The sequence below is a fragment of the Cyphellophora europaea genome, assembly GCF_000365145.1.
Source record: "Cyphellophora europaea CBS 101466 unplaced genomic scaffold supercont1.6, whole genome shotgun sequence".
Lineage (NCBI taxonomy): Eukaryota > Fungi > Ascomycota > Eurotiomycetes > Chaetothyriales > Cyphellophoraceae > Cyphellophora > Cyphellophora europaea.
The window spans coordinates 683,440-708,338 of record NW_008481812.1 but is presented as its reverse complement, the minus strand read 5'-3'; the positions used below and the strand labels follow the sequence as shown (position 1 = coordinate 708,338).

At 56.1% G+C, this 24,899-nt stretch overlaps 8 protein-coding genes across 8 annotated transcripts; 4 read left to right on the top strand and 4 right to left on the bottom strand.

Moving 5' to 3' along the window:
- Nucleotides 1-569: 569 nt before the first annotated feature.
- Nucleotides 570-2,681, bottom strand: HMPREF1541_06469 (uncharacterized protein; the record flags this gene model as incomplete). Its single annotated transcript, XM_008720801.1, has 1 exon — nucleotides 570-2,681. One exon carries the CDS (start codon nucleotides 2,679-2,681, stop codon nucleotides 570-572), a length of 2,112 nt encoding a protein of 703 aa, XP_008719023.1.
- A 4,366-nt stretch (nucleotides 2,682-7,047) lies between these two features.
- Nucleotides 7,048-9,581, top strand: HMPREF1541_06468 (uncharacterized protein; the record flags this gene model as incomplete). Its single annotated transcript, XM_008720800.1, has 2 exons — nucleotides 7,048-7,138; nucleotides 7,207-9,581. The coding sequence occupies 2 exons, from the start codon at nucleotides 7,048-7,050 to the stop codon at nucleotides 9,579-9,581; spliced, it is 2,466 nt and encodes an 821-aa protein (XP_008719022.1).
- A 2,219-nt stretch (nucleotides 9,582-11,800) lies between these two features.
- HMPREF1541_06467 (uncharacterized protein) lies at nucleotides 11,801-13,375 on the bottom strand (the record flags this gene model as incomplete). The annotated part of the gene is made up of 1 exon (XM_008720799.1): nucleotides 11,801-13,375. One exon carries the CDS (start codon nucleotides 13,373-13,375, stop codon nucleotides 11,801-11,803), a length of 1,575 nt encoding a protein of 524 aa, XP_008719021.1.
- Nucleotides 13,376-15,303: 1,928 nt separating this feature from the next.
- Nucleotides 15,304-15,807, top strand: HMPREF1541_06466 (uncharacterized protein; the record flags this gene model as incomplete). Its single annotated transcript, XM_008720798.1, has 1 exon — nucleotides 15,304-15,807. The coding sequence occupies one exon, from the start codon at nucleotides 15,304-15,306 to the stop codon at nucleotides 15,805-15,807; it is 504 nt and encodes a 167-aa protein (XP_008719020.1).
- Nucleotides 15,808-16,004: 197 nt separating this feature from the next.
- On the bottom strand, nucleotides 16,005-17,702 carry HMPREF1541_06465 (protoheme IX farnesyltransferase; the record flags this gene model as incomplete). Its single annotated transcript, XM_008720797.1, has 1 exon — nucleotides 16,005-17,702. One exon carries the CDS (start codon nucleotides 17,700-17,702, stop codon nucleotides 16,005-16,007), a length of 1,698 nt encoding a protein of 565 aa, XP_008719019.1.
- A 414-nt stretch (nucleotides 17,703-18,116) lies between these two features.
- On the top strand, nucleotides 18,117-18,662 carry HMPREF1541_06464 (uncharacterized protein; the record flags this gene model as incomplete). Its single annotated transcript, XM_008720796.1, has 1 exon — nucleotides 18,117-18,662. The coding sequence occupies one exon, from the start codon at nucleotides 18,117-18,119 to the stop codon at nucleotides 18,660-18,662; it is 546 nt and encodes a 181-aa protein (XP_008719018.1).
- A 934-nt stretch (nucleotides 18,663-19,596) lies between these two features.
- Nucleotides 19,597-21,842, bottom strand: HMPREF1541_06463 (uncharacterized protein; the record flags this gene model as incomplete). The annotated part of the gene is made up of 3 exons (XM_008720795.1): nucleotides 19,597-20,526; nucleotides 20,578-20,727; nucleotides 20,775-21,842. The coding sequence occupies 3 exons, from the start codon at nucleotides 21,840-21,842 to the stop codon at nucleotides 19,597-19,599; spliced, it is 2,148 nt and encodes a 715-aa protein (XP_008719017.1).
- A 1,815-nt stretch (nucleotides 21,843-23,657) lies between these two features.
- Nucleotides 23,658-24,887, top strand: HMPREF1541_06462 (uncharacterized protein; the record flags this gene model as incomplete). The annotated part of the gene is made up of 3 exons (XM_008720794.1): nucleotides 23,658-23,714; nucleotides 23,771-24,488; nucleotides 24,571-24,887. 3 exons carry the CDS (start codon nucleotides 23,658-23,660, stop codon nucleotides 24,885-24,887), a joined length of 1,092 nt encoding a protein of 363 aa, XP_008719016.1.
- Between the last annotated feature and the right edge of the window lie 12 nt (nucleotides 24,888-24,899).

Genomic DNA, 24,899 nt, shown 5'->3' with positions numbered 1-24,899 from the left:
TGGTTGCAAAAACAGAGAATCTCAAACCGTCGCTATGCGTTCCCCTCCTTGCCCGTACCTTGTCCTTGTTCCTGTTCCTGTTCCTTGTCCCGGGTCCCGTCCCCTGCCCTGTCCTGCGCCAGCTAGCCGTAGCGAGTCCCGAGAGTAATGAAAGCGCGCGAGATTTGATGGTGATGGTGACGGTATCGTCGAGCACGACGACGATGATGATGTGAAGTGGTTTGGTCATGAGATGAGAGCGGCCGTTTGGGGGGGTCTTGCATGGCCCCCGTGTTCGTGATAATGCTGAAATGATAAGACGGGTATTGACAGTTAATTTTTTTCGGAAGGATGCTTCTCCGGATTAGAGATGATGATGATGGTAAGGAGACGTGCCGCGAGGCATCCTGAGAATCTTCTGGTGTTTTTGACCGCCCGATAGAGGACCGAAAGGAAAATGGATTGATGGTGGGTGACAGGTGAGAGCCATGTGTGAGGACGACAGCAGCAGCCCTCACGAGGCCATGGGACTGCGCATGTTGCGGTCAAGGAGCATCTTCAGGCAAAGGTTCACCCACACAACCTACCCACTAGAACTCATAGCTGCCCGAGCCACTGCGGCTGGCGGCTTTGGCCAACATCAGCCTGCGCATCCACTCGACCTTCTCGTTGCCGTTTCTGACGGCGAAGTGGTGCGCCTTGTTGCCCTGCTTCTCCAACACGCGCCGCTTGCCCTTGTCGGAATCCGGGATCAGTGAAAAGGCGAAGCTGGGCTCCGACGTCATGTATCCAGATCCCAGGATGGACTTCTTGAAGGCGGCGGACAGCTTGGACGACGTGGCGATGCTGTACGCGTGTACGGCATAGTTGTCGACGTCGATGGACTCGAGGATGTCGCGCGCCGCGGAGGGGTGGTCGGACTCGAGCATCAGTAGCTGGTTGCCGGAGAGGCGGAAGTAATTGTCGCTCCACTCGTTGTGGCGAATTGCGCGGTTGGTACGTCGCTTCCGCATCCAACCCTCACGCGAGAGGATGTCGGTACTCACGTGCCCGTCTTTCTGTGCTGGTGAAAGGGGAAAGTTCTCTTGTACGGGCGTGATCTTGGGTTCGAACATGTTCCTTGTGATGCGCCGGCGGGGTGCGGGAGCGGTGGACTGGCTCCGCTCGATGGGTTCTCCTGAAGTTGTCCATATGTGCGGTCCGCCGTAACGCATCTCTGGTGGGACGGACTGGGAGACGAAGCGCTCACCGACCGGGTCGGCAGCGTGCATGGTGACGGGAATGTCGTTGGCGGAGAAAGGTGTGTCGATACGGTAGATGTCAGCTGGGGAGGCGACGCCGCCGTAGTGATAAGGGTCGTTAAGAAGCCGCTCCTTCAGTTGACTTTGCATGTCAGATGGATTGCTGAACTCTGGGAGCGGTGTCCTGCTGGAGTTGGGATTGTCGCCACTCTCGGCGGGAATAGTGAGCTTAGGCAGGCCGCGAAGGTGTTCGGACAGGCTGGGTGTAGGCTTGGCAGCATAAGCCGCAGAGGCTGCAGGCGGTGGCGAGGGGGCGTGGCTGGCATTGCCGGCGAGGTGTTGGAGTTGTAGGAAACGGCGGACATTCTCTTGGTTGTCGCGGATCTCGACCTCGTTGAGCCGCTCGGCAGTGATCTTGAAAGGAGGTGTAGGACCGAGGACGTCAGATGAGCCAATGACGGAGGGCATCGCCTCCGACTTCTGCTCATCAGTCGGAGGAACTTCGCCCTCGACCTCGGCAGCAAACTCCTCTCGGATCTTCTCAACCTTGCGGAGGTATTTCTGGTACTTGGGGCAGTCGTCTCCCTTGGAGCACTTGTGGACTTTCGGTAGCAGTTGCTCAATGGCGACGATAGAGACAGATTCGCCCGGGTGGACTTCAGAAGAATCGTTGAGCCTTCTCCCGCGGCGACGAGATCGGGATCTTGACTCGGCGATGACATGTCTCTCATCGGGGGCAACACTTCGGGTGAGCGTCCGAGACGGCCGTGGGCTGGTGTTTGCTGTCTTTGAAGGTGTTCTGGAGAGGACGGGCTCTGTGATCAAGACCGAGTCTCGGAGCTGTTGTATGGAGCTCATGACCCGGTGGCGCTTCCCAAAGGAACTAATGTCCAGTTCCTTGAGATCCTCGAATTGGAGGTCAACCAGGACCGAGCCACTGATGTCGTGGATGAGGAATTTGTCAATCACGCTGGATTCGAAGCCTGCCTCAGCCATCCACTCGGCGACCTGATCAGGCCTCCAGCTTCGGACTTGAGTCTCATCGAGCTCGGCCACGGCCTGGTTCAATGCGGTGACAGGCCGTGTTCTTGGCTTGGCGGATGGCAGGAGTTCAGGTGTGGTCTCCTTTGACTCCTCCTCTGGTACTGACTGGAAGAGGTGCGGGCCTTGGGGTCCCGAGACAGGCCGGTCGTCGAAGTGGAATTCGAAGGCTCCTAGGCCTGCTGAGTGTGGGGTTTTCAGCCCCTGTGATGAGAGGGTTGAATCGCTGCCATTGTCGAGAGAGGCCAGGCTTTTCGGTGACTTGCCCGAATCGCTCTCGTCGTCAACGTCAAAGAAGTCTGTAGCATTTGAGATTGGTCGAGGCACGAATGACCGCCGACCTAGGAAGGACGGAAAGGACATGGTTTTCTGTATCATCTCGACGGCAGCGCCATCTTGGGTCGATGGCGGCTGCTCCATGCCGATTGATATGAGTGTGGTAGTCTTATGGGTACATGCCAGACGGCGTCGAACCCCTTGTGTATCAAAGGATCAGGAGACAGTCTGGAACGTAGAAACCTTGAGACCCCTTCGGGAGATCTGAGGAAACCTTGACGATATGTATATCGAAGCGCCTTCATTGACCAGGGATACGAGCATCACTTTGGCGCCCGCACTTGTAGAGACTTGCATATTCATGGTGATGAGTGGCTCTAGCACAGACCAGGGATAGAAGGTCCGGCCATTGTGAAACGACATGCAGCAGCCAGTCAGGCCGTACCAGGCTCTGAGTGTCTCCATATGGGCGGTAAGAGGAGCTCTGAGCAACGAGGGTGTCGATCTGTGGGAGGGGAAGCTCGCGCACTAATGCAGGCCACAGGCTATTCTTGCCAACGCTAACGCCAGTTTCCTGCAGGCCGAGCCAGAGTCGATGGAGATGCCCGAGGGAGGTCCAACCTTCAAACGGCTAGTAGCACATTGTACATGTGGCGAATCAGGACTATGAGCAGTGTGATGTCGAACCTAAGCTTCGCGGGTAGCCCCGTCCGCTGTGATCTTGGCGTACGTTGCGAGGGTTGATTGGACGATCTCCGCCTAAAAATACACTGCTCTCTCTTGTTAGCGAGCCTGAGCATCCCACTTCTCCCCATGTCCACCTTCTTTTCGCACCACCAGAATAGTAGCTGCGTGCACGCTCACTCGCTGAGGGTACCTCCACATTCATCTGCTTTTTCTCGCCTGGCACGAGCCGTTTCCTACCATTTTTCCTCCCTTCCGCGCCGTACCGTTCTCATTAATTCTACCCTTATTTTCCGAATTGGGTGCTGCGCGGGCTGGGATTGGCTAGAGCGACCAAATGCACCGTGACCGAAGCGGACTAAGTCCAAAGGCTCTGCACCCTGACACGGCAGGTCCAAGGTCTCGCAATGAAGCTGTCTTGCACCAAAGTAGTAGCTCGGATTGTGCTGGTCTAGTGATAACGGATGCGAAGATGTCACTTGCATGCGTCTTTCGCTTGCTTTCGCATCCTGCAGATCCTCGTTAAGTGACTTTGCGGAGCACGGCCTTTCACTCGCTATGCCTCACCACCAACGGGAATGCAGTAGAGGCACGGGACCGATAGACTCAACTGTTGAGATCCAACAGAGGGACAAGGCACGAGACACGGTTGTTCCAATGCCGTGCACGTGTGCCTTTAACCGGGTTTCCGTTGTAAGCCGGGGTCTAGATGGTAGGTGGTCGGGGCACCATGTCGGACCGTACCATGTAAAAATCGAGAGGTTGGGTGATGTTGCGCTCGGTCGAATGTTTGGACGAGAAAAGAGGGTGATGGACTCGGTTGGCTGGAGAGCCCCCTGCAAGGCTAGCCATAGCGCATGCGAATGACAGGCGGAACCTCGAGCACTATGGAGCTCATCACCAAGCTCGCCTATACCGGCACACCTTGCACCTCTGCAACATAATTGATGTATCACGTCACCTCGACAATAGTTTGAGGTGATGTAGAGTTCTAGCGTTTACGCTGCAAGGTCCTCGAGCGACGAGGGTAGGAATTAGTTTTCCATCCAGACAGCGTTGTGCAAGCATTATTCGCAGGTCGGTTCACGAGTACCCTCTCACAGCAACAGCGGTGAAGTCACCGCTGCTTGGCTTCAGTCAGGTACTGAACAGCCACGATATGCGGTACCACGTCCGTCATAGATAGACTCCGCATTCGATCAGATGATGCGGTCAACTTTGCAATACTCGTGGTTCTCTCTGCACGTGAGGTTTTATCTCCGGGCTGGGTGATGGATAAGTGGACTAAGAGACGACCCTCCATAAAGTCACATGGATTGTGATGTATGCTGGAGCACATTCCAGTGAAAAGTAAGGGTGGGAAATGCTTGTCCGCGAGGTTACGTTCCCCCGCTCCTTATCCGAAGAATAGTGGGCCTGTGAGTCTACAACGGGAGCTGCACACACTACACACCCCTGACAGAACCCCCGTCAACCAATGCTGCTGTGTCAACAGTGGCATGTCAGGCACGATGCAGGGAAAGATCCAGACGTTCGTGTCCCGCAACAAGGGTTATCAGCGTGGTGTGCGACGAAAGTCAAGCAGTGAGAGCGAGACTCGAGAATGAGAATCGCTGCTAAGACCAGCGCGGAAGGTAGCTGGGTCCTCGGTCTGGTCGGTTGAGGTGGCTTGAAGGTGTCGGTTGGCGAGCCGAGATTCTCCGGCGATCAGTCGGAGAGGGTCGTGAAGGTGGTCTTGGATATGTGTTCTAGAAAAGCGCAACAGAAGACCTGATCATGCGGTCCATGATCGAGTGCTTCGTGGTTGCTAAATATGGAGTCATCACATTCCTCTCTTCTCGTCAATCGATAGTGTCTTTGTTGAGTGAGGCCTGGCTTGAAGTGGTCGCGATCACGGTCACGTTCAAGGTCGCTGTCATGGCCGCGGTCACGCAGTCATCACAAGTGGATATTTGGTTGAAATATCCTGGCAGTAGTTGTAGCGAGTCAGAGGCGGCAAGAGGCGTGGTTGCAGCACAGTTTGATGCATGGATGGTCCAAGCGTAAGGCGTTGATTCGCGGCCAGGCGGGGTCCACCGCATTCACGACTAATGCACGTTGAGACTTGGCGTCACGACTGGTCATGATGCGCTGGTGGCGTCCTTTTGGCGTCCCTCTGGCAGATCGCCAAACCTGCATTCAACCTTCTCGAGCCTCCAAGTCCCTCTTCCCCCACTCCGGAGCTCGAGCCACTTCGGTCGATCACAGTCGAGCTTCCGTTCCTCGCCAGGCAGATTGCAGCCGTCTCCAAGCCAAGTCACTGCTCTTTTCGGATGCAGTTAGTTGTCCGGAAACAAAAGACGAAGAAGCTGACTGAGAATAGCAACAGCTTGAAACACGTACGTCCTGTCCAGTGCTCACGAGTATCTGCTGCAAATAATATGCACGAAATGATGCCATTTGAACCCCGTGTCGATCACCGAACGGAAGAAAGAGATTCAGAACAAAATCGACGAGGTGGAGATCAGACACGACCTAAAGTCGCCTAAACCAGCCATGCGCACCTCGTTGACATGCTGCCACGGAAAATTACAATTGCAAAGCGGACAGTGTGACACCCCTCTATGGAAAGACCCTCTTGTGCACGAGTCACGGAACCAGCCAGCCAGCTTTCCATCCGCCATCTGCCATCTGCCACATGCAACTGTCCGTTCTGTCGGATCCTTGCACAATCACCATTGTTTTTCACACACACAATACTTATTGTTGAGCGATTCAGCCGCCAGCTGCTGTTGCATCGTTGATGTTCTGTACAAAGCCTGCATATACCTACACTGCGTACACTGCGTCGGTCGTCTGTGCTGCATGACTCGTACCGAGTCAGTAAGCTTGGTGTGCCTTAGCACAGGCTCGACAGGGTGCAAGGGGAGATTGAAGCTTAGCTCATAGCTCTCGTTATCCAACTCGATAGGCTGGGTCCTGCAACCAGTCAGCATGCAGACCCCGGTCATAGCAGCACTGAGGGGCTCTGAGCTCTGATGAGCGTGGGGCTTTCATCGGCATCCTCTCCCACTGTCGCCCAGCGCTAACTGGGGTTGAAAATAGCCTGTAGCCGCCGACCCACCGGCTCATGGACAGGGGTCATCGACGACAGCCATCCATTGCCCGCCCTCCCACATTGTCCGTTGGCGCTAGACCACTACTATCCAAGCCATCGAAGCCTGTCTGTTCGCTTGGTTTCCTTCTCTCCAACCTCACAAGGCACCACATGAATCCCAATATTTCTCCAGACAGACGCGATAAAGATAGATCACACGCTCTCACCATGCCAACAATGACCCTCTCATTCGTTGACCCTGCATCAACTCATTTCTCGCGCCAATCACCCGCTTCCGCTGCGCTTGATTCCTCTGCTGCATACAGATCTCGGGAGCCTCATCTGCTACCTTCCCCTCCTCCACCACCTCTCTGCTGCTCGCGACAAAAATAGATTCGACCTTCTTTGCATCTGTTTTCCTCAAAGCTTCCGCGACATATACTAGGCCTGCAAGCCAAATGCGTTTGGTCACTCCTGCACGGCAGTCTTTTGCCTCGTTGCTGTCCTCCCCTTCCATCCCCCCGTTGTCGTCGTCGCCGTCCCCAGATAGACAAGCGAAGACTGCTGGACAGACTTCGCGACCACTCCCTCCTAATAATTGTTGATCAAAACTGCGGTATACAGCCTCATCCACTTTCCTTAATCTTTAATTGAGAGACATCTACCGCTCCGAGCCATCGGCGCGCGACATAGACACAGCCACCGAAACATTTCTCCCCCGAAAGGACAACCCTCACAGCAACAGAAACAATGGCAACCACGACGGACCCCAAGGTCGATGCGACCACCAAACCATCTCCGTCAAAGACTTCGTCAAAGATGCACAGACGCTCACGATCAGGTACGTATAACTTTGCACTCCGAGGCCTTCTCGATCTCGCGCACTAACACGTCTGCGCTCCTCCCCAGGTTGCTTCACCTGTCGTCTCCGCCGCAAGAAGTGTGACGAGGGTCGGCCCAAGTGCAAAGCATGCAGGCACCTCGGGCTCACCTGCGAGTACAAGCGCCCTCTCTGGTGGTCCAACAATGAGACTCGTCGGAAGCAGAAAGACGACATCAAGGAGCTCATCAAGCGGACCAAGACCAACGAGAAGAGTATGTCGTCTTTATTTCATAACAGTCTTCTTCAGCAAGGGCAACCCACCTCGCCTCCCAATCCTTCCTTAGTCTTCATGTCTCTTCGCAAGTCGTCTTCCTATGCATCCTCAAGGAACAAAGTACCAACCCGTTCAACCCCTGCAGATGCCCCGCCGGGTACTTCACGTGGTTCAACCCTCCATGGCCACAGTCATCATACGTCCCAGCACAACCTGCAGTCAGGTGCCTCATCGCCAGACTCCGAAGACTATGATCAATTTGACCAGTCCTTCGCCACGCCTGGCTTCTACGACCCGTACCACATGCCGATGTACTCGGGCTCCATGACACAGACTCCTGTCCAGTATAGCCAACACCCTTACGAGGTCGATGTCAGGACCGAGAGACAGATGTTCGTCAACGACGTACCCACACGCAGGGATTCATCCATCTCCACCTTCTCCACATGGGTGCCACCACCGCCCCATGCGATGCTGCCTTCTTACACCGGCGAGGAATGGACACAACAGACAACTCACTCCACTGACAGCTACTACACTGCGCCCCCTCCTCACCGTCTAGACACCGAGTACGACGAGCTCTCCAACGAAGAGGATCTCGACTTCAACTTCTTCCAGTACTCGCACCCTCACCCTCATCACCTGAACCATCCTCTGCCCTCGGCGCAGCTCAGCGTGAAACCCGAGGCCGTATCGAGTACCGACGACGCCAATGCCCTGATTCCACTTGATGATGCGGACCGCCCACTCTTCAGCTACATGCTGGCCAATGTCCTGCCGCTGCTCTTCCCCATCCTCAACGCGAACCAACACGGCAGCGTGCGCACCGATATCTTGCTGCCCGCGCTCGAGAACAACAAGGCATACTTACACTCCTGCCTCACCGCTGCAGCTGTTCACCAGCGAGCCGCGCTTGGCACCCCGGGGCATCCTCCTGTCGATGAATCTGACTTGGCCATCATCGAGGGCGACATTGTGCGACACAAGTACTCGTTTGTGCAAGAAGTCGTCACCGCGCTCTCTAACGACACGCACCACGTTGAAATCCTCGAGGCGACTCTGGGCATGATTTCATTTTCGACCTGCGTTGGCCGTGCTCCTCCCTCGTCTCTGCCCACACAATCTCTCCCCTCGCCGACCCTTGAGGCCCCCGACTTAACCGCGGCCGACATCCCCTGGCACTCGCACTTCCAAGCCGCGACGGAGCTCGTGACCAAGCTCGCGCTCCCGCAGAGCCTCGAGTCTATGCCCGCGACCGGTGCGTCTCCTCCGTTCAACATGACCCTCACGGCTTGGATCGACATCCTCGGCTCCACTATGCTCGGCCGCTCGCCAACTTTTGCCAACACGTACCGTACGAAGCACCTCTCTGGCTCTACCTCAGGACTCGCCGAACTAATGGGCTGCCACGATGGCGTTATGTACCTGCTCTCTGAAATCGCGTGCCTCGACAGCCTGAAACGCGATGGTAAGCTCGACGACCACGCTATCTGTTCACATGTGGCCTCCCTCGGCGAGCAGCTCAACGCTACAGAAACAGTCACGTCTGTCGATGAGAGTGGCAATACCGTCTCTCTGCCCATTCACCCGCAGTCGCCGTATTCGCGCTCGGGCGCACTGCGGCCCCGTCAGCTGTCCAAGAACATCACGGCCATCTTCCAGAAGGCTGCGCGCGTTTACCTGTGCTCGCTGGTACCCCAATATCAGCGCAGCCAACCCGCCGCCTGCGCCCTCATCGAGCAGATGACCGAGATGCTAGCTTCCGTACCCTCCGGTCCCAACGGCTTCGACAAGTGCTTGGTGTGGCCGTATCTGATCTGCGGTGCTAACAGCATGCCGGCGTCGCCCTTTCGGCGCGCGCTGGCTGAGCGCGTCGAGTTGCTTGGCGACGAGGCCGAGACGGGCAGTTTTGGTAGAATGGTGCGCCTTTTGCACGAGGTGTGGCGTCGCAGTGACGCGGTTGAGGGCGGTGCGTGTGAAGCAACGCCGGTGACGCAGAGTGGCGGCAGTCCGACGACGGGTGGGACCACGCCAGTGGTGGGTGCCGGGATCGTGGCTGCTGCGGTGCAGGCACAGCAGCAGCAGATCACGCCGACCAAGCAGGTTGGTGGCGGCAATGGGTCCGCGCAGAGCGTCCACTGGCGGGACGTTATGCAGATGAATGGCTGGGACTTTTTGCTGATATGACGAGGACCTTGGAAACTTTAGGGTCCCATAGACTGTGTCTTGGGATACTAATTCACCTTCAAGCCCGAAAACAGAATCGGCTCAGAAGACGCGCACCGGATGGGCAAGATGAGGGTACGTATAGTAATACCCTCCCCCATTGACGCGGCTCCAGATGGCCACTGCGTGAGCGTTGTTTTGATGTCTCCTGTGGCACGGCCCTCTGTCTCTCAGCGAGGGATTAGGGGGCGTTCCACTCGCTCGTCGCCGTTCGATACGGACATTGATGAAGACTGTGGTGCCAGGGCAGCAAGGCTTTCGATAAGCTTTGTTATCCCCCTCCCTCCGTTTCTACCGCCTCCTCAATCACGGGTTGACAAGAGCTGGAATGAGTTGTGTGGAATGCTGCACAGAAGAGGAAAGATGTATATGGGAAAACCGACAGAGAATACGAAGAATGGGTCATGGGAGATAAATGTATATGAGCTGGCGCTGCGGACTGCGTCTGAAAGAGGGAAGAGCGAGGGCTCCAGGAGGGCTGTCCGAGTCAGGAAACACGCGCACCGCTTGTCCACCTGTGGGAAAAGATGTGTGTGTGTGTGTGTGTGTGTGTGTGTGTGTGTGTGTGTGTGTGTGTGTGTGTGTGTGTGTGTGTGTGTGTGTGTGTGTGGATTCCTCTCTCGCTTGTCGTTGAGCGCACCCTGTAAAAGTGCGGACAAGGAACAGGAGAAGAAGAGACCGGACACAGCAGACTGGCATGAGACTGCGAGCCCTGGGCGAAAAACGTGCAATCCGATCTTCCTCCTCCACGGGTCTGGGCGATTCGACACACAGCAGGACGCGGGGCGGGTCTTGATGGCCCCCTTTACCCTGGCGGGGGGGATGTTTTGGCGCGCGCCACTGTACACATGGGGCGCCTTAGGGACGCGGAAACGAGATGGGAGGCCGGCAATAAACGCCTTGTTGGCTTATCTGGACCCCTGTCTTCCTTTTCAGTTGGACTGTGTGGACGGGTATGGGCGTTAATTGGAGGGCACTCAAGAGAAGGGAAGGGAAGGGAAGTGAGCTGATATCTTTTGGCGAGGTTGACTCAAGTAGCTATTGGCGCGGGAACAGCCGAGGCCGAGCCCGAGCCCGAGGGCGGTGCGAGCCGCCTCTCTTGCTGCGTGCGGGTCCTGCGGATTTAGGGGTGAGGGTCAGGCCTGACCTCAAGAAGTAGGTTTGTAATGTCTGCTGCGAGCAGGGTGGGGGTGAGCTGTAGTATGTGTATGTGTTCTCTGCATGGATGTATGCCTGTGCATATGCTGTGCGAATACGTGGATGCCATGGACGACGTTACGGACAAGGGCGCGGAGAGAGAGAGAGAGAGAGAGACTATAGCTAGAGTTCCTGTTCTTGATGAGGCGAAGAAGCTAGGACAGGAACGTGATTTGGCAGCCGAGGTGATCTGTGGCACAGAGGATTCCATGAAGTCTAAGAAAGGGGAATATCCTATCTCATCCTACCCTCTCCTCTCGATCGTTGAGGAGGGGTCTTTTGCTACATAAGCCTACTCTACTACCTACACAATCCCACCGACTCAACTACTCTTCTACTCTACTACTCCAGAATCACAAGAATGCTTTTGGGAGAAGGAACGAATCCCAGCTGCTAAGACAAGTATGCACAACTTAGAGCACCGACTTCTCAGTTTGGGTGGTTCTCATATTCAAGTTCGCAGACCTCGCGTTGTTCAGTACATTAACCCTTAACCCTGATCCCGGTGCCGGAGATCCACCCGTTGAATGCCTGATGATGCATAAATGCGCAGTACACCATGGGGTTTCAGACTGAACAGAATGGTGAGGAAAACCTAGCACGCCGTGATTCGCCAGCATGTTGGATGCGCTTGCCGAAAGAGGTAATCCGGATACCGGAGAATCAGATAGTCCGGACGGCCGATCGTGGTTGATCAAGAGCTAGAGCGACCAAAAGTATTAATTAGTATTTTGGCCCCCCTCGCAAATTCTTGGTCCCCTCGAGGCGCGGCCGCAACGGCACTTGCCGTCGCGCGGAACATACTCCGTGTCTTTACCGGCCCCAAATGTTGCCACATGATGCAGGGCGGTGCTATGCTACCGAGGAGCAGTTGTCGCTCACCGCAAGCAGCATGCAGCAGATCAAAACACGCATCGCCCTGTTTTCTCGAGGCTTTCCTTGAGTTTAGAGGACGGATCATGGCGGGTATGGAGATCGGATCTTCAATCAGTCTCCTGTGAGTTAGAACGGCTGCCACCTTCTGATTGTGTGTAGGATTCATTGAAACCCCCCAGGACTTGGGAACTCTCGCTTGATGACTCTGTCTTGATCTGTGCTACCCCTCGGGAAAAAGCACAATTCGGTGCAGGACCTGAACCAATGCGCACTCGCTCCTGTGCCGACAGGGCGGCCCGTTCCTGGATTTTGTTTTGCCATCGGTCTAGGCTAGCCTGCCAGTATCGGCTCCATGGGACCGCAAATTTGTCGTACCAGAGGAATCTGGACCAGATCGTCTGGACTTTCTTCAAATTTCTCGTAAATTCGTGCACTCGCAGAATAAAGTCCACCAAGTCTTCTGCGTTCGCTTGGTAGGTCACGCTTGTGCGCCAAGCCACGACCGTCACTAGCCAAATGATAGTTTCAAGTTCGGCGGCATTCGGGTGTGCGAACTGTTTGACGGTGCGGGTGAAGACATGCACGAGCCCATCGTCAAGGTAGTTGGTCTTGCTGGTGCTTCCTTGGTGTTTGATTATGATCGTAATACCCATACATATTATGTACTCGATGGTGAGTTGAGACTCTGCCTGTCTCAGGTGTCGAAGGATGAAGACGGCCGACCGCGTACACTCGAAAGGCTGGGTAAAAAGCTGGCGGTAGATTTCCTCGGCATTCTGCGGCGTTGCGACCAACTCTCGAAGGGCAAGGGACCAGCCACTCACAATGTCGAGGAGCTGAATGGTTTGAAGGCTGAGGGTACTTCGCAGTACTAGGTTCTGGAGTCCTTCTGGTAGAATTGAGATCCTGACACAGACTGAAGCTGGGAATGGATGCTTCAAATACCGAAGTGGATTATCGCTGGCCGGAGGAGTGGTCGGCTCTGGCAGGAGAAATTGAACGAGAGCCATGTAGAACTCGATCACTACCAGAATACCAAGCGATGTCTGGTAGAGTGCTTCGTTTGTCCCGGTCCCGCGCATAGACAGGAGCTTCCGGGCGCCCCGTTGGTGTGATATCAAGGATTTGGTATCGCCGGAGACGGAATCGGCAACCATTAGCTGTATAATGCTTGCCGCTAACCCATCGTCTTGAGCGGCTCCAGACTGCATTAATCGGTCTCGCACAGCAGCAAGGCCCCTTGATTGGAGACCAAGCAACTGGTCTGAAGGCTGAAAATGACCGACAGACCGCCTTTGCTCGTAGAGGCACTGTGAAGAAGCAAGGAAGCATGTAAACAGACACGAGTCCTGCAAAGATGCGGCAAATAGCGCAGCGAGTACCGGATGCTGAGAGCCTCCTGTGATTTGGAGCACGAGCTCTTCCCTCTGCACAACATGGAGTTGCTCGTCCAGGGCTGCGAGAGTGGTGCCCCCGACCTCAACGGGGTAGGCCTTGAAGAAGTCCCTCCTGTGAGCGTCCAGCGCTGTTGGAATCAAAGTGTGGGTCTCAGTCGAAGATGGCGACTCCAGTTTGGTCGAGTCTTCGCTGGGCGAGGCAAGTTCATCGACTTGGTGTCGCTGCCGAAATTCATCTTTGTGCTTGCGTCTGGATTGCTTATAAGTATTATTTTGGGTCGACATCGAGAGAGCGGTGTGAGAGGCGCATGAGACACCGCGCCCCAACAAGAGTCTCCCAGGGCCGAGCAGGAGAGGGAGACGGAAGATGAAGCCTATTACCCGTAGTCGGAAAGGAGGTGTATTGCTCGGGCCATATCAGATAAACTGATCAAATCGGTAGCCAGAGAGGCAGATACTGATAAGAGACGTTGGCTGCTTAAGATGATCGATCTGGTGCGAAGCTTGAAAGAAGCACTTTAGGCATCGTTGAGGCCTCGACCATCTACATTATTATGGGGTGGAAAAGTAGTGGTTCGCGATGCAACAAGCGTGATGAGAACTCTGAGACCCCTGCTCCATCTGTGGCTGTGATTCGGCGCCACTTTGGAGACTTGTCGATCCCGGTGCTTGAAGAAGGGGTTCAGCTCACCTCCATTCACGGGCTCGAACGTCCGAGGTACGTCTTCCAATCATGATGGCGAACGACTTTTGATACATTACCCTAAGCAGAGACCTCTTGTAGGATGCAGAGGGATATGCTGATTTTCCTCAGGGATGGGATTTTGAGGTGCCGGTCTTCGCCGTTTCGGTCCGCCTTGCACATGGCGACAGGGTTCCGCAACCTCTTTTCTGAATACCGCTAGGCACCGGAAGTGAAGTGGGAAGACCCCCGAGTTGTGAATCCTGGTCTGCACGCGTGGCAGTATTATCTTCAGCTTGTGCAATCGCTGGGCATTGCCCACGGTGGGATGGGCTCGATTGCATTGTGAGACCTGCCTAGCCGGGTTGTCGCAGAGGATCTCGCCCATCAGCCTCATGATATCCAAGGCCCCGGCTTTACATTCCACCTGGCGACACCAGATCGAGTCGACGAAGGTCTCATCTTGAGACGGTGAACGGAAGTAGTGAGGCTTTTGAAGAAGGGGGCTTGATGAGTCGGGCAGAAATGTTGCTTGTTAGAGAAAAGCCGGCGGCGATCGCCAACAAAACCTAACTGGGAGGCTTCCAAATTGGGAAGTAGCCACTACCTGATCTAGTAAGCACTCTTTTCCATGGGTCTCCTTGGCAGTCTGCCTCAGCTGTGATTGATTGCTTCTTCTTGTTCAGATCACCCGCGTTATTGTCTCGGATCTTTTTAAGCATTGTTCTTCCAACTTGGGCTTAAGTCTATCCCGGTTCCGACCCGTAAATTAAGGGCGCTTTCCTGTTTTGGACTTCTCGGACACGATTCGCAAGGCATCGGACGTGAAGCCGACGGCCTACCTCGCCAACACCGGGACCTGGGAAACGGATCAAAGTCGACCAAAGGAAGGCAACCAATACAAGCCATGGCTCTATGATTTGACACCGGACGTCGGTTCGTCCCACCAACTTGCCCACCGGCTGAGAATGGGCGCTGTGCTCATGCGCTACATCCTCGCTACGTCTTATCTATACTGTAGCTGTCCGAGGTCGATGAGCAGCCAGCCAGTGTCCTTTCTCCGACGTTTCGTTCAACATGAGCTGTCGATACAGCAATGGCTTGCTTAACTGTTCACGAGATTTGTTCCGGACACCACCCGTCTCCTGCATCAATTCAGAGACGCACAGACTGCGCGCAACCGAGAACTGTGATTCAAGACGACGCCCCGTTTCTATCTTTGCAGACCCATCAGCCAGCGCAACGCGAACCCCTTCCGAGACAAAGGGAGCAAACTTGCACACCGGGTACGAGCGTCCCGTGATACCCCGATATCTTTCCTCTTCAACATTGCACCCTACACACTGCAAATTGCCGCACGTTTGCTGCGTGAAGGAAAACGACCCGTCGGCCCATCTGAACGACATAAAGAGCAGGGACAGCAACATGTGAAGGTCTCACCCCCCTCATTCCATCAATCACCACGACCCATCGAGCCTGGGAAAAAAGTACCTTCGTAAACCAAGCCCCACGCTTGACACAGAGCCCCATTATGAAGCCCATCCTCGCCCTCCCCATCTACCTCCTCATCCTCCACCCCATCCACGCCCAAAACCTCGGCAGCGATCTCCTCGACGTCGGCGGCGATCTCGCCTCCATCGCCGGCTCCGCCATCAGCGACGCACGCGCCGACACCACCAACGCCGCCGCCATGACCTCTCTCTCCTCCGTCGCCGCTAGCGCCGCTTCCGTCCTCAGCGCTTCAGCTGCCTCCCACGTCGCCTCGCTAGAGGCTCAAATCACCGGAGCAGAAGGCACAGGTGCCGCCGCCGCCGCCGCCGCCGCCCCGTCCATCTCGTCGGAGATTAGCTCGGTTACGGCAAACGCGACCGCGCAGATCAGTAGTTTGAGTGTCAGCGTATCTAGTGCGCTGGGTGCCATGTCGGGCGAGTTGAGTGTGCAGACCGCCAATGCGGCTGGGGCGGTGGGATGGGAGGGCGCACCGGCGGTGGGAAAGCTGGGTGGCTTGCTGTTGGGGGTTGTGGCTATTCTCTGAGTAGACAGTGCTGAGCTACAGGGGATATCTCATCGAGAATCCGAGCTGAAAGGGTTCGGGTTCACGATACGATGAATCCATGTAGCCACGAAAATGCAGATCTGGTGTAATATGAAAACATGTTTGGTCATACAAGCATCTCTCTGTCTTACATATAGACGAGGCGCACATTTCTGCCCCATCTCAAACAAAACCCCTCAGCTCGGCCGCTTGAAGCCCATCATAGCCATATTGAACCGTCGGTGCTTCTCCTCCATGCCCAATGTCTGGCCGTCCTTCTCGCTCACCATCTCCTGCGTCGCATCTTCTTCGTACACGCTGACGGGCTCCTCGCCGCCACCAAACACTCCATCCCATATCCGAGCCTTGCATATCAGCGCCCCCACCAACACCAGCGGCAGCTGCCACACGCTCGCCCAAAACAGTCCTCTCGCGGTGCCGCCCGCGCCCTGCTTCTGCCAGAACCGCACCGCCTCCCGCGTCATCCACACGTTACACACCGTGCTGATGGCAAGAAACCCCTGGTTCACGATCCCCGCCGCGTACAGCCCCGCGCAGATCGGGAACATGGCGATCGAGTACCGCAACGCTACTCGGGCGTTCCTTGCCGGATTCGTCCAGGCTAGCATCTTATGGCCCGCATTCTTGTAGTCGTCGCGGATCGTGTGGCTCAATGACATGAAGTGCGGAAACTGCCATGCAAACAGTAACGCCGCCAGCAGCCATCCACCGACAGACTCTTCGGAAAGCAACAGGTCTTGCCAGGAGTGGTGCTCCGTGGTGGCAGCTTGTCCTGCCGCGGCGCACCAGCCCATCAGCGGTGGAATCCCACCGACGATAGCACCCACCCAGGTATTTACGGCCGAGATGCGTTTCATGGGTGTGTAGACGCCGGCGTAGAGGAAGATGTTGAGTGCGCTTAGGCCGGCGACCGTGGGGTTGGCGCCATAGTAGAGGAGAGTGAGGCCGGTGGCACCGCAGAAGAAGGCGAATACCGCAGCTGCACGGGGGGAGATGAGGTTGCGTACAATGGGTCGATTACGTGTGCGGGTCATGAGGGCATCGTAGCGGGGCTCGAAGAGCATGTTGAGAGTATTGGCGGAGGCGCATGAGAGGAATGTACCAGTTGTGAGGAACAGAAGCGTGAGGGTACTGGTCGACAGTGTAGTAGGAAAGTCGGCCGTCGCAGTTGTGGAGAGGATTTCTGGGATTGGGTAGAGGGAGTAGGCGGACGTGGTAGAAAGGAGGATGAGGAACGAGAGGCGAGGTTTGGTGAGGGCAAGGTAGGTTGCGAAACGCCGGCGGAGAGTGGCGGTACTGGGGAGGCTCGTGGCCGTTGTGGTAAGCTGCGACGAGGCATCGAGAGGAAGCGAGTCATTGGAGCCCGGCGGAGCAGCAGCTGGTGGTACATCAGACTCTTTTCGTCGCTTCCTTCTGCGATGTGGTAAAAGATCCTCTCCTGATGATTCGGGCGTATCCTGCACGGCCTTCGGAGGCATTTGCTGTGACCCGGCATCTTGGGTGGTGGTTGTAAACGCTGTTGCTTCTGCAGGACGAATATATTCTATCGAAGAATCGTTGCTTTCGGATCTCTGGTTTAACGTAGTCTTTGTAGTTGATTCAGCATTGGTTCTGACAACGGCCAGCAAGCTGTTTTGCAGCCATCCTCGATCTATCGAGCTGTTCGCTGAAAAGTAGTCCTGCACAAAGCCCTGCTGAGCGACTGTCGAGTGCCGTTGCTCGATCCGGTCTGAGACGAGGCTCCCGTGTAGTCTCCTGCTTGGTTGCAGTGTGTATCTGAAGGAGGTGCTCTGCGGCGAGGACCGGGCGGCGCGAGTGAGACACCTAGAGCAGATGCCGCCGCCAAACAATCGTCTCAAAGGTGCCTCGGCCATAATTCACTAATCCATTGCCTATTTGCGGTTGCGAAACTGATCTCTTGACGACAAAGAAAAGTCCAAGTGGTGAGGTCGTCGACAGCGGAGAGCTCCAACTGCGACTTGAACTCCGCACCGCACTTGCGCGCCCACTTCGCGCGCCGCACCCGGCGTGGACGTCACATACACCTCTCATCCTGCAACTTGACGACGAAGCAAGAATGACCGAGTTGAGTCAGGACCAGGTCCAGTCGCTTGAAGAGCTCAGATCGCGGCTGTTCACTGTGAGCAGAAACCTGACTGGCTTGCATGGAAACCTCACCAGTCGGCTACCCAACCAGTACAATCCGTCCCTCTCATTGCCCGGCTTGAGCTGACAATTGCAGGACTGAATTACAGCTCCATGCCAGTCAGGTCTCCGAAAGCTTGCGAATGCTTGCTCATGAGCTCAAGGAGAACGAAGATGTCCTTTCGAGACTGGTCGTCGTTCCCAATCCGCAGTTCCCAATTCACACCCAGTACATGATTGCCGAGCATCTTCTGCAGACGAACACCCCCTTGCCGGTCCAAGAATGGATCGAGAGTGGAAAGGAGTATGCTCGCGAGGCAGTGCAGGAAGAGTTGCTCTCAGACTTCGACCGGCGCAAGATCTGGTACGATGCCCCAAGGGCAGCACTTGCTCAAGCCAGAAAACAGAAGTGGGGTGCAGACTACACGCTCGCCGAAGTACAGGCTGGTATCGAGACTATTGAGACTGGACTGAGACGGAAGCTCGTCGAGCCTCCTCTAGATGACGACGACGATGAAGAGTTCGAAGACGAGGAAGAGGAGGGCGAAGAGGAGGACAGCGAATCTATGGAAGTCGACCCAATAACTAATGCCGGTACTACAACTACGACAGCAGATGTCAGTGCCTCCGTCCCTCCGATGTCTCTGGACGTGATGATGCGATTTATGTCGATGGCCAAAGATGGCTGAAGCTCCAGTATATGCTGGGCAGCAGCTAGACAAGATCTCTGTCGAATACGAAGCACATCAGCCAGCCTGAACAACAACAAGCCGGCTTCGCTCTATGCTACCCGCCTACCGTGCTCCGGTTCAGGAGCATTTGCGCCTAAGCTTTGCCGGAGTCTCCATGACTGCACGCTTGTCGCGCACTGCATGGCATCGAAGCAACCTATGCGAGGGGCAAGCTGAGACCCGAGCGTTATACGAGAGCAGGATGAGAAAGGGATTTGACGCACGTCTTCCATCCCCACGGTAAATCATCTGGTACGAATTAACATCCCCAGATCTCCGAGCTGCTATGATGGATTGGCTGCTCAGGTCGCGATGAACACCAAGTACTGAGTTCGTCCGGGTTGGAACGACCGCAGATCTGGGAACATCTCTCTCTGCAGTCACCGGTCAAGCACTCGGTCAGCCCGTCGAGCCGTCGTGAAGCCGCTCAGCCGTTAACGGCTCAAGATGCGTCATGGTAGTGGCCCCCTTACGAGTCCGAGATTCGTCATCTGCCATCCTCAAAGCACCAAATAGTGCCCACCTACGACGACGCCACAGCCATTGTGGTATCGCTGAAAGCCGAACACCAGTAGAAAGCTCCACTGGAAGAAGAAATGAAAATAATCTATTGACAGAACCTCTCTCTCTCTATCTCTCCCTCCCTGGCAATCATCAAAGATAGTGTCTCATTAGAAAAAGCGTCGGGCTCGAAGAGCCCAAGAAAACGTCAAACCATAAAAACATTCGGGCCTCAAAGATACACTTTGCCCAACCGGCACAACGTTTATATCCATTTGAAACCCCCCAAGCCGGTCTGGAACACCCGCTGACTCCAAACCCGTCGTATATTTTTGCTGCGTAGCTCCCAATCCCAATCCCACTTCACCCGCACTTACTGTATTTCCTGACATTACAGCAAGAACGCGCCCACAAGCCCCGCCATCGCCACAACGCCATACGCCACAACGGAGCGGCTGCTGGCCGCCGCGCCCGTATATGGGCTGACCTTATCGTCGCTTCCAGAGCCATTTGCGCCAGCAGGCTTCACGGGCGCCGCAGAGGGTGCAGCAGGGGCGTCCGCCCACGTCTCAGCTGCGGGGTTGCTGGCGTTGGCGTCGGCGACGGGCGTCTTCTGCGGGATGACCGTGTAGGTCGTGACTTGGGCGGGGACGACGGCGGCGTCGGACCAGGACGCGGCCGGGGCGGAGGCGGGATCGACGGGCTTCGAGGGCGCGGCGGCGGCGTCAGACCAGGCACCATTGGCTGGGGCTACAGTGTTCGATGGCGCGGCGGGCGCTGCGGCATCAGACCAGGCGGCGGCGGGGTCGGCGGGCTTGTTTGCGCCACCTGCCGGAGCTGGCGCGTCGGGCCACGAGCCATGGGCGGGCGCGGAGCCGGCGGCGGCGTCTTGCCATTGATGGGCGGGGTCGGAGGAGGCAGGAGTATCCTTCCACTGGTGCGCCGGGTCGCTGGAACCTGAGGCGTCCTGCCATTGCTGACCTGGGCCATTGGCGCTGGGGGCATCCTTCCACTGGTGCGCGGGGTCGCTGGAGCCAGCTGCGTCTTGCCATTTGGGGTCAGCGCCGTTGGAGCCAGAAGCGTCGTTCCACTGCTGTCCAGCACCGTTGGCGCCGTCACTGTGGTCACATTTGTGACAAGGCTTGGCGGGATTTATCGAGTTATCTTGCCAACCTTGCTTGCCAGGGGCGACAGGTGCGGAGGAGTCCTCCCAGGTGTGCTCAGGATCTGTGCCAGTCTTGGTGACGCTGATGTTGGAGTCCTCCCAGGTCTTGACGGGATCGGGCTGCCCGGTGTAGGTGTAGTTGCCGGAGCTCGAGGTCTGTGACTGATCAGCATACTGTGTCACGTAAGTATATAGCGCGGCTCTTACCATGGAGGATGTGACCGTAGTTGACGAGGCAGAGGCAGTAGTCAAAGAGCCAGAGGCGGTAGTCAAGGAGCCAGAGGAGGTAGTCAAGGAGGTAGAGGCGGTATTCGAGGAGGTAGAGGCGGCACTTGAGGAGCTAGAGGCAGTGGTCGACTAGAGGAAGGTCAGTCGCGAATCACGTGGGGACTATCTGGCCTTACGAATACTGGCGCAGGAGCCGCCTGGTATACGCGAACAGAGTTGATATCCCAGTAGGCGTTAGCGAAAGCACCTGGACTCGATGCAACATAGGCGGCGCAGGAGCCAAAGCCGGTCCGCGTAGCACAAGTTCCGGTGCCCCATGTGGCATCACCAAAGTCACCACAGAAGGTGGTGTCGAATACCAAACGCAGGTCTCTGAAGTTGTTTTCAACGTTGCAGCCCGATCCGCCGATGGTGGCGAAGGGAATACCCCATGTCGATGGGTTAGGGTTTGCACTGTTGACATCGGCAGGGATGCTGCCACGGGGGAAGAAGTAGAAGTTGATGGCTTCGGTGGTCCAGTCCATGGCGTAAACACCGCCGCCGATAGAGTTGAACCCAGCACCATAACTCTGCGAGCTGGTTGAAGCGACCTGGCAGCCAGTAGGGTTCTTGAGGGCGCCCCACGGATCGATATCGTTGTAGTTGCAGTTCCTATAGAGAGGAACTCCGCTTCCGCCACGGTTATCAATTGTGCAGACATTTGCAGTATGTCCGGCAGCGTTATTAGCTGGCTGATCGTTGGCGCCCTCGATGATGTCGACTTCTCCGTTGTTGGGCCACGGGCCGCTACCGATGGCCCAGAAAGCTGGCCAGGTACCGCATCCAGCGTCACTGCTGGAGGGCATATGGTTTAGATCGGCGATGAAGAGACCATGAGTCCAGGACTTTTGGCTCTCGATACGTACACTCCTGCGACCGACGCCATTCCTGTCCCAGTAGACATCTCTGCTCGCGGGAACTGGCAGGACAGTCTGCGAGTCCACCAACATCTTCGCAGATGATCCAGCCGAGATCAGGCCTGCGGCTTGCGCCTCGCTTTGGCTCACGTAGGTGACGAAGCCATGGGTGGGATCGGCTCCATCGTAGAAGTTCCAGCCATCGAAGAACTCGGAGCCAGAGTACGATGTATTGAGACTGTAAACTTGGCCAGGCAAGGCGGGAGCGGCTAGAACCGGAGCCGACAGTAAAGACAAGGCAGAAACGAGTGTGGTGCTCGACCTCAGAAAGAGTGATGAGGACGGCATGATTACGACCAAAGTAGTGGTCTTGGTAAAGAACGGCAGTAGGCGATTAACGAGTATGCAGAAAGAGAAAACCGCTGGCCAACTTACAGGTATATCAGAGCCATAGCAATGCCTTGGCCCACTCCATGACTCGGAACCTTGAATACACACTCGGTCGAAAACATGCCATGGTCATTTTGCTCGCGTGGCGTCCAGACTGCTGCTCGGAATGTAACTCCACGCCCGCAAGAATGCGAGACAATGTTGTGGACAGCTGCATGACCAGCAGTGGGACTTTGCCAAGCTGGGTTACCCACCGGAGAAATGGCTCACCTGTACACGACTGGTCGAGGCGATCACGGCGCGTTGGTACTGGTAGTGTGGTCGTGGTGGTGGTTGAGGCAGAGTCAGGAGAAGCAGAGACGTCCGACCCAGTCTTGGCGCTTCGGCCGGAAAAGGCTTAGTGTCAATAGTCCAGGCTCCTCGACATGGAACGCCCTTCCCTTCGTCTTTGTCTGTGTTTCCCCTGAGCAGAATCAGCCACACGGTCTTTCCGGGACGTCCGTGCTTTCTGTTCTTGGCACACGTGGAGATGGCCTCGCTTCCAGAAATGACGCCGTGCATGATTTGCCGACGGCCCCAGCACCGTGCGCTGTCAAATCCGAGCTCGCCGAGCTCGTTTCCACAAAACCAGACACATGGGCCCGGTTTCAATATATTGCTACCCTTTCTTGACCAAGAGACGTAAGCTAGACGTGGCTACGAGAGACGGTACAAAGTCTCAGGTGTTCAGCGACAGAACTTGCAGATCACTCAATACTCCTGAAACCCTCCTTGCTCTCAGTATCACGAAACGATCTCAGCTCACGCCGCACTGATGAGCGGAAAGCATTTTGAGATCAACCAGATCGGCGCCAATGCGGTAATGCTAATGCTCTACAGATATGCGCCTTTATGCTGTCGACAGGATCATTGAACAGACTTGCAGCAAACGTCATCTCCAGCCATGATCAGCTTCCAAGGTGCATCCTCGAGCATGTCTTGACGGCGCCCGCTTGATGTCGGCATTGATCGCAACAGGCCTGGACTGCCCTTATGCTTCAGAGTATCCAGCGTGAATGCATTAATTCCTTGTTCCTCGACTCGCACATCCTCGAGAGAGCCTGCGCCTGACGATTTTCTCACCAGGGTGGTCACGTAATGTGTGAGTCGGTTGATGCCGGCTGCCCACTGTCTTGAAGGTAGGCCAAGATGTTCTGCGGGCGCCCAGCCAATTCAGATTGGGGAAGATGGATGGTAGGTTAATCAGTCAATTTACGCACCTTTTCACAGGCAATCTTGAGCATACGATCGCACATTCCGCAGAATTGGTTGGCAATGTTTTGCATGTGAATTTGCGAAGATCTAGAGCGGAAAAGACTCGCACAGGCTGACAGTCGAGCGACAAGGCATCTGTGCATCGTGTTGCCGCGACTGTGCCCTACTATCAGAAGCATCTTGCTCACGGATCTGCACCAAGATGCCTATAACTGGATACCAGTACCAAAGTAGCGATAACGAGAAGCAGAAACAAAGGCAGCAGCCGCAAATAACGGCCCACCAACGTCAATTTACCGTACATATCCGACAAAACTTTACTTGGGGCCAGCATTTGCCCACATTCTTCCCGCGTCGTCACGACTGGGGGCGCCTCGTGGGCCGGAGAGTAGTGGTCTTGGCAAGGCATCCAACATTACCTCACCTCATCAGACAAGCCATGTCTTGGTAAGCAGCCGAACTCGCTTGCCCTACGCAAGGCTGTTCTCACATTCCTCGCCAGCCCAAACTTCCGCAAACATGTCAAAACCGAACAAAGACGCCGACATTGACACACTCCACCCTGAGCTCCAGAAGGTACGTTGAACCGATGTCCTCTTTGGCCCCCCAAACACTGAATTTCTCGTGACCAGCTCTTTGCGCGCAAGGGTCCTCCCCCACCCCTGCCCGTCCCGACGCGCAAAACGATCCCAACCTTCCGCAAACAGTTTGCAGCAGGTCGTCAGCGGTACAACGACTCCTCTTTCGTCAAGTCGACTCTGCCCCCGTCACAAACCTGGTCCGAACGGGCTATCGAGATCCCCGTCCGTGACGGCACCTCGATCCTGGGCCGCGTGTACCTGCCCTTCACGCCGACGGAGGCATCAGCGGGTGGCGTGCCCGTCGTGGTCTTCTTCCATGGCGGCGGCTGGTTTATGGGCGACCTGGACACCGAAGCTCACGACTGCCGCGTCATCTGTGCGCGGCTGGGCGTCGCCGTCATCGACGTTGCTTATCGGCTGTATCCCAACGTCGAATTCCCCGTGCCGGTCACGGATGCGTATGATGCGGTCACGTACGTCGCCGCCGAGTACTCAAGCCTCGGCTCCAGGGAGTGCGTAATCGACGCAACAAAAGGCTTCGTCGTAGCTGGTAGTTCCGGAGGCGGCACGTTCGCCACCATTATCTGTCACCTAGCACGTGACGATGGACTGAAGCCGCCGTTGACGGGGTGTCACGTCACGTGCCCTATTCTCAGCGAGGGAGACGACGCGCACGGCGGGAGGTTGTTCGGGCCTGCGCGTTATCAAAGCTGGGACCGACACCGCAAGGCCATTCTCATGGACGAGAGGATGTATCGCGCCATCAGAAGTAAGTTTTCTTACCCCAGACATTGCAGACCGTCACGAGCACTCAAGATGTAAGACACGACAACTGATTCTGCTATGAACAGCGCTCGCAACCTACCCAGACCACTCACCGCTGCTGACACCCTTCCACTTCCCCTCCCATAAAGACCTGCCGCCGACCGCCGTTCAAGTCGCCGGCGTCGACCCCTGGCGAGACGGCGGCGTCATCTACACCGAGGAGCTGGCTAAGGCGGGCGTGCCCACCCGTCTCGATGCGTACCACGGCCTGCCGCACATCTGGTGGACGACGTTCTCCATGGTAAGCGCGTCGCGAACGAGGTTTGACGACATGGTCAGGGCCTATGCGTGGTTGCTCGGCGGCGGGACAGGGGCCTTGGATGGTGGGAAGGCGAATCTCTGAGATTTTCCGTGG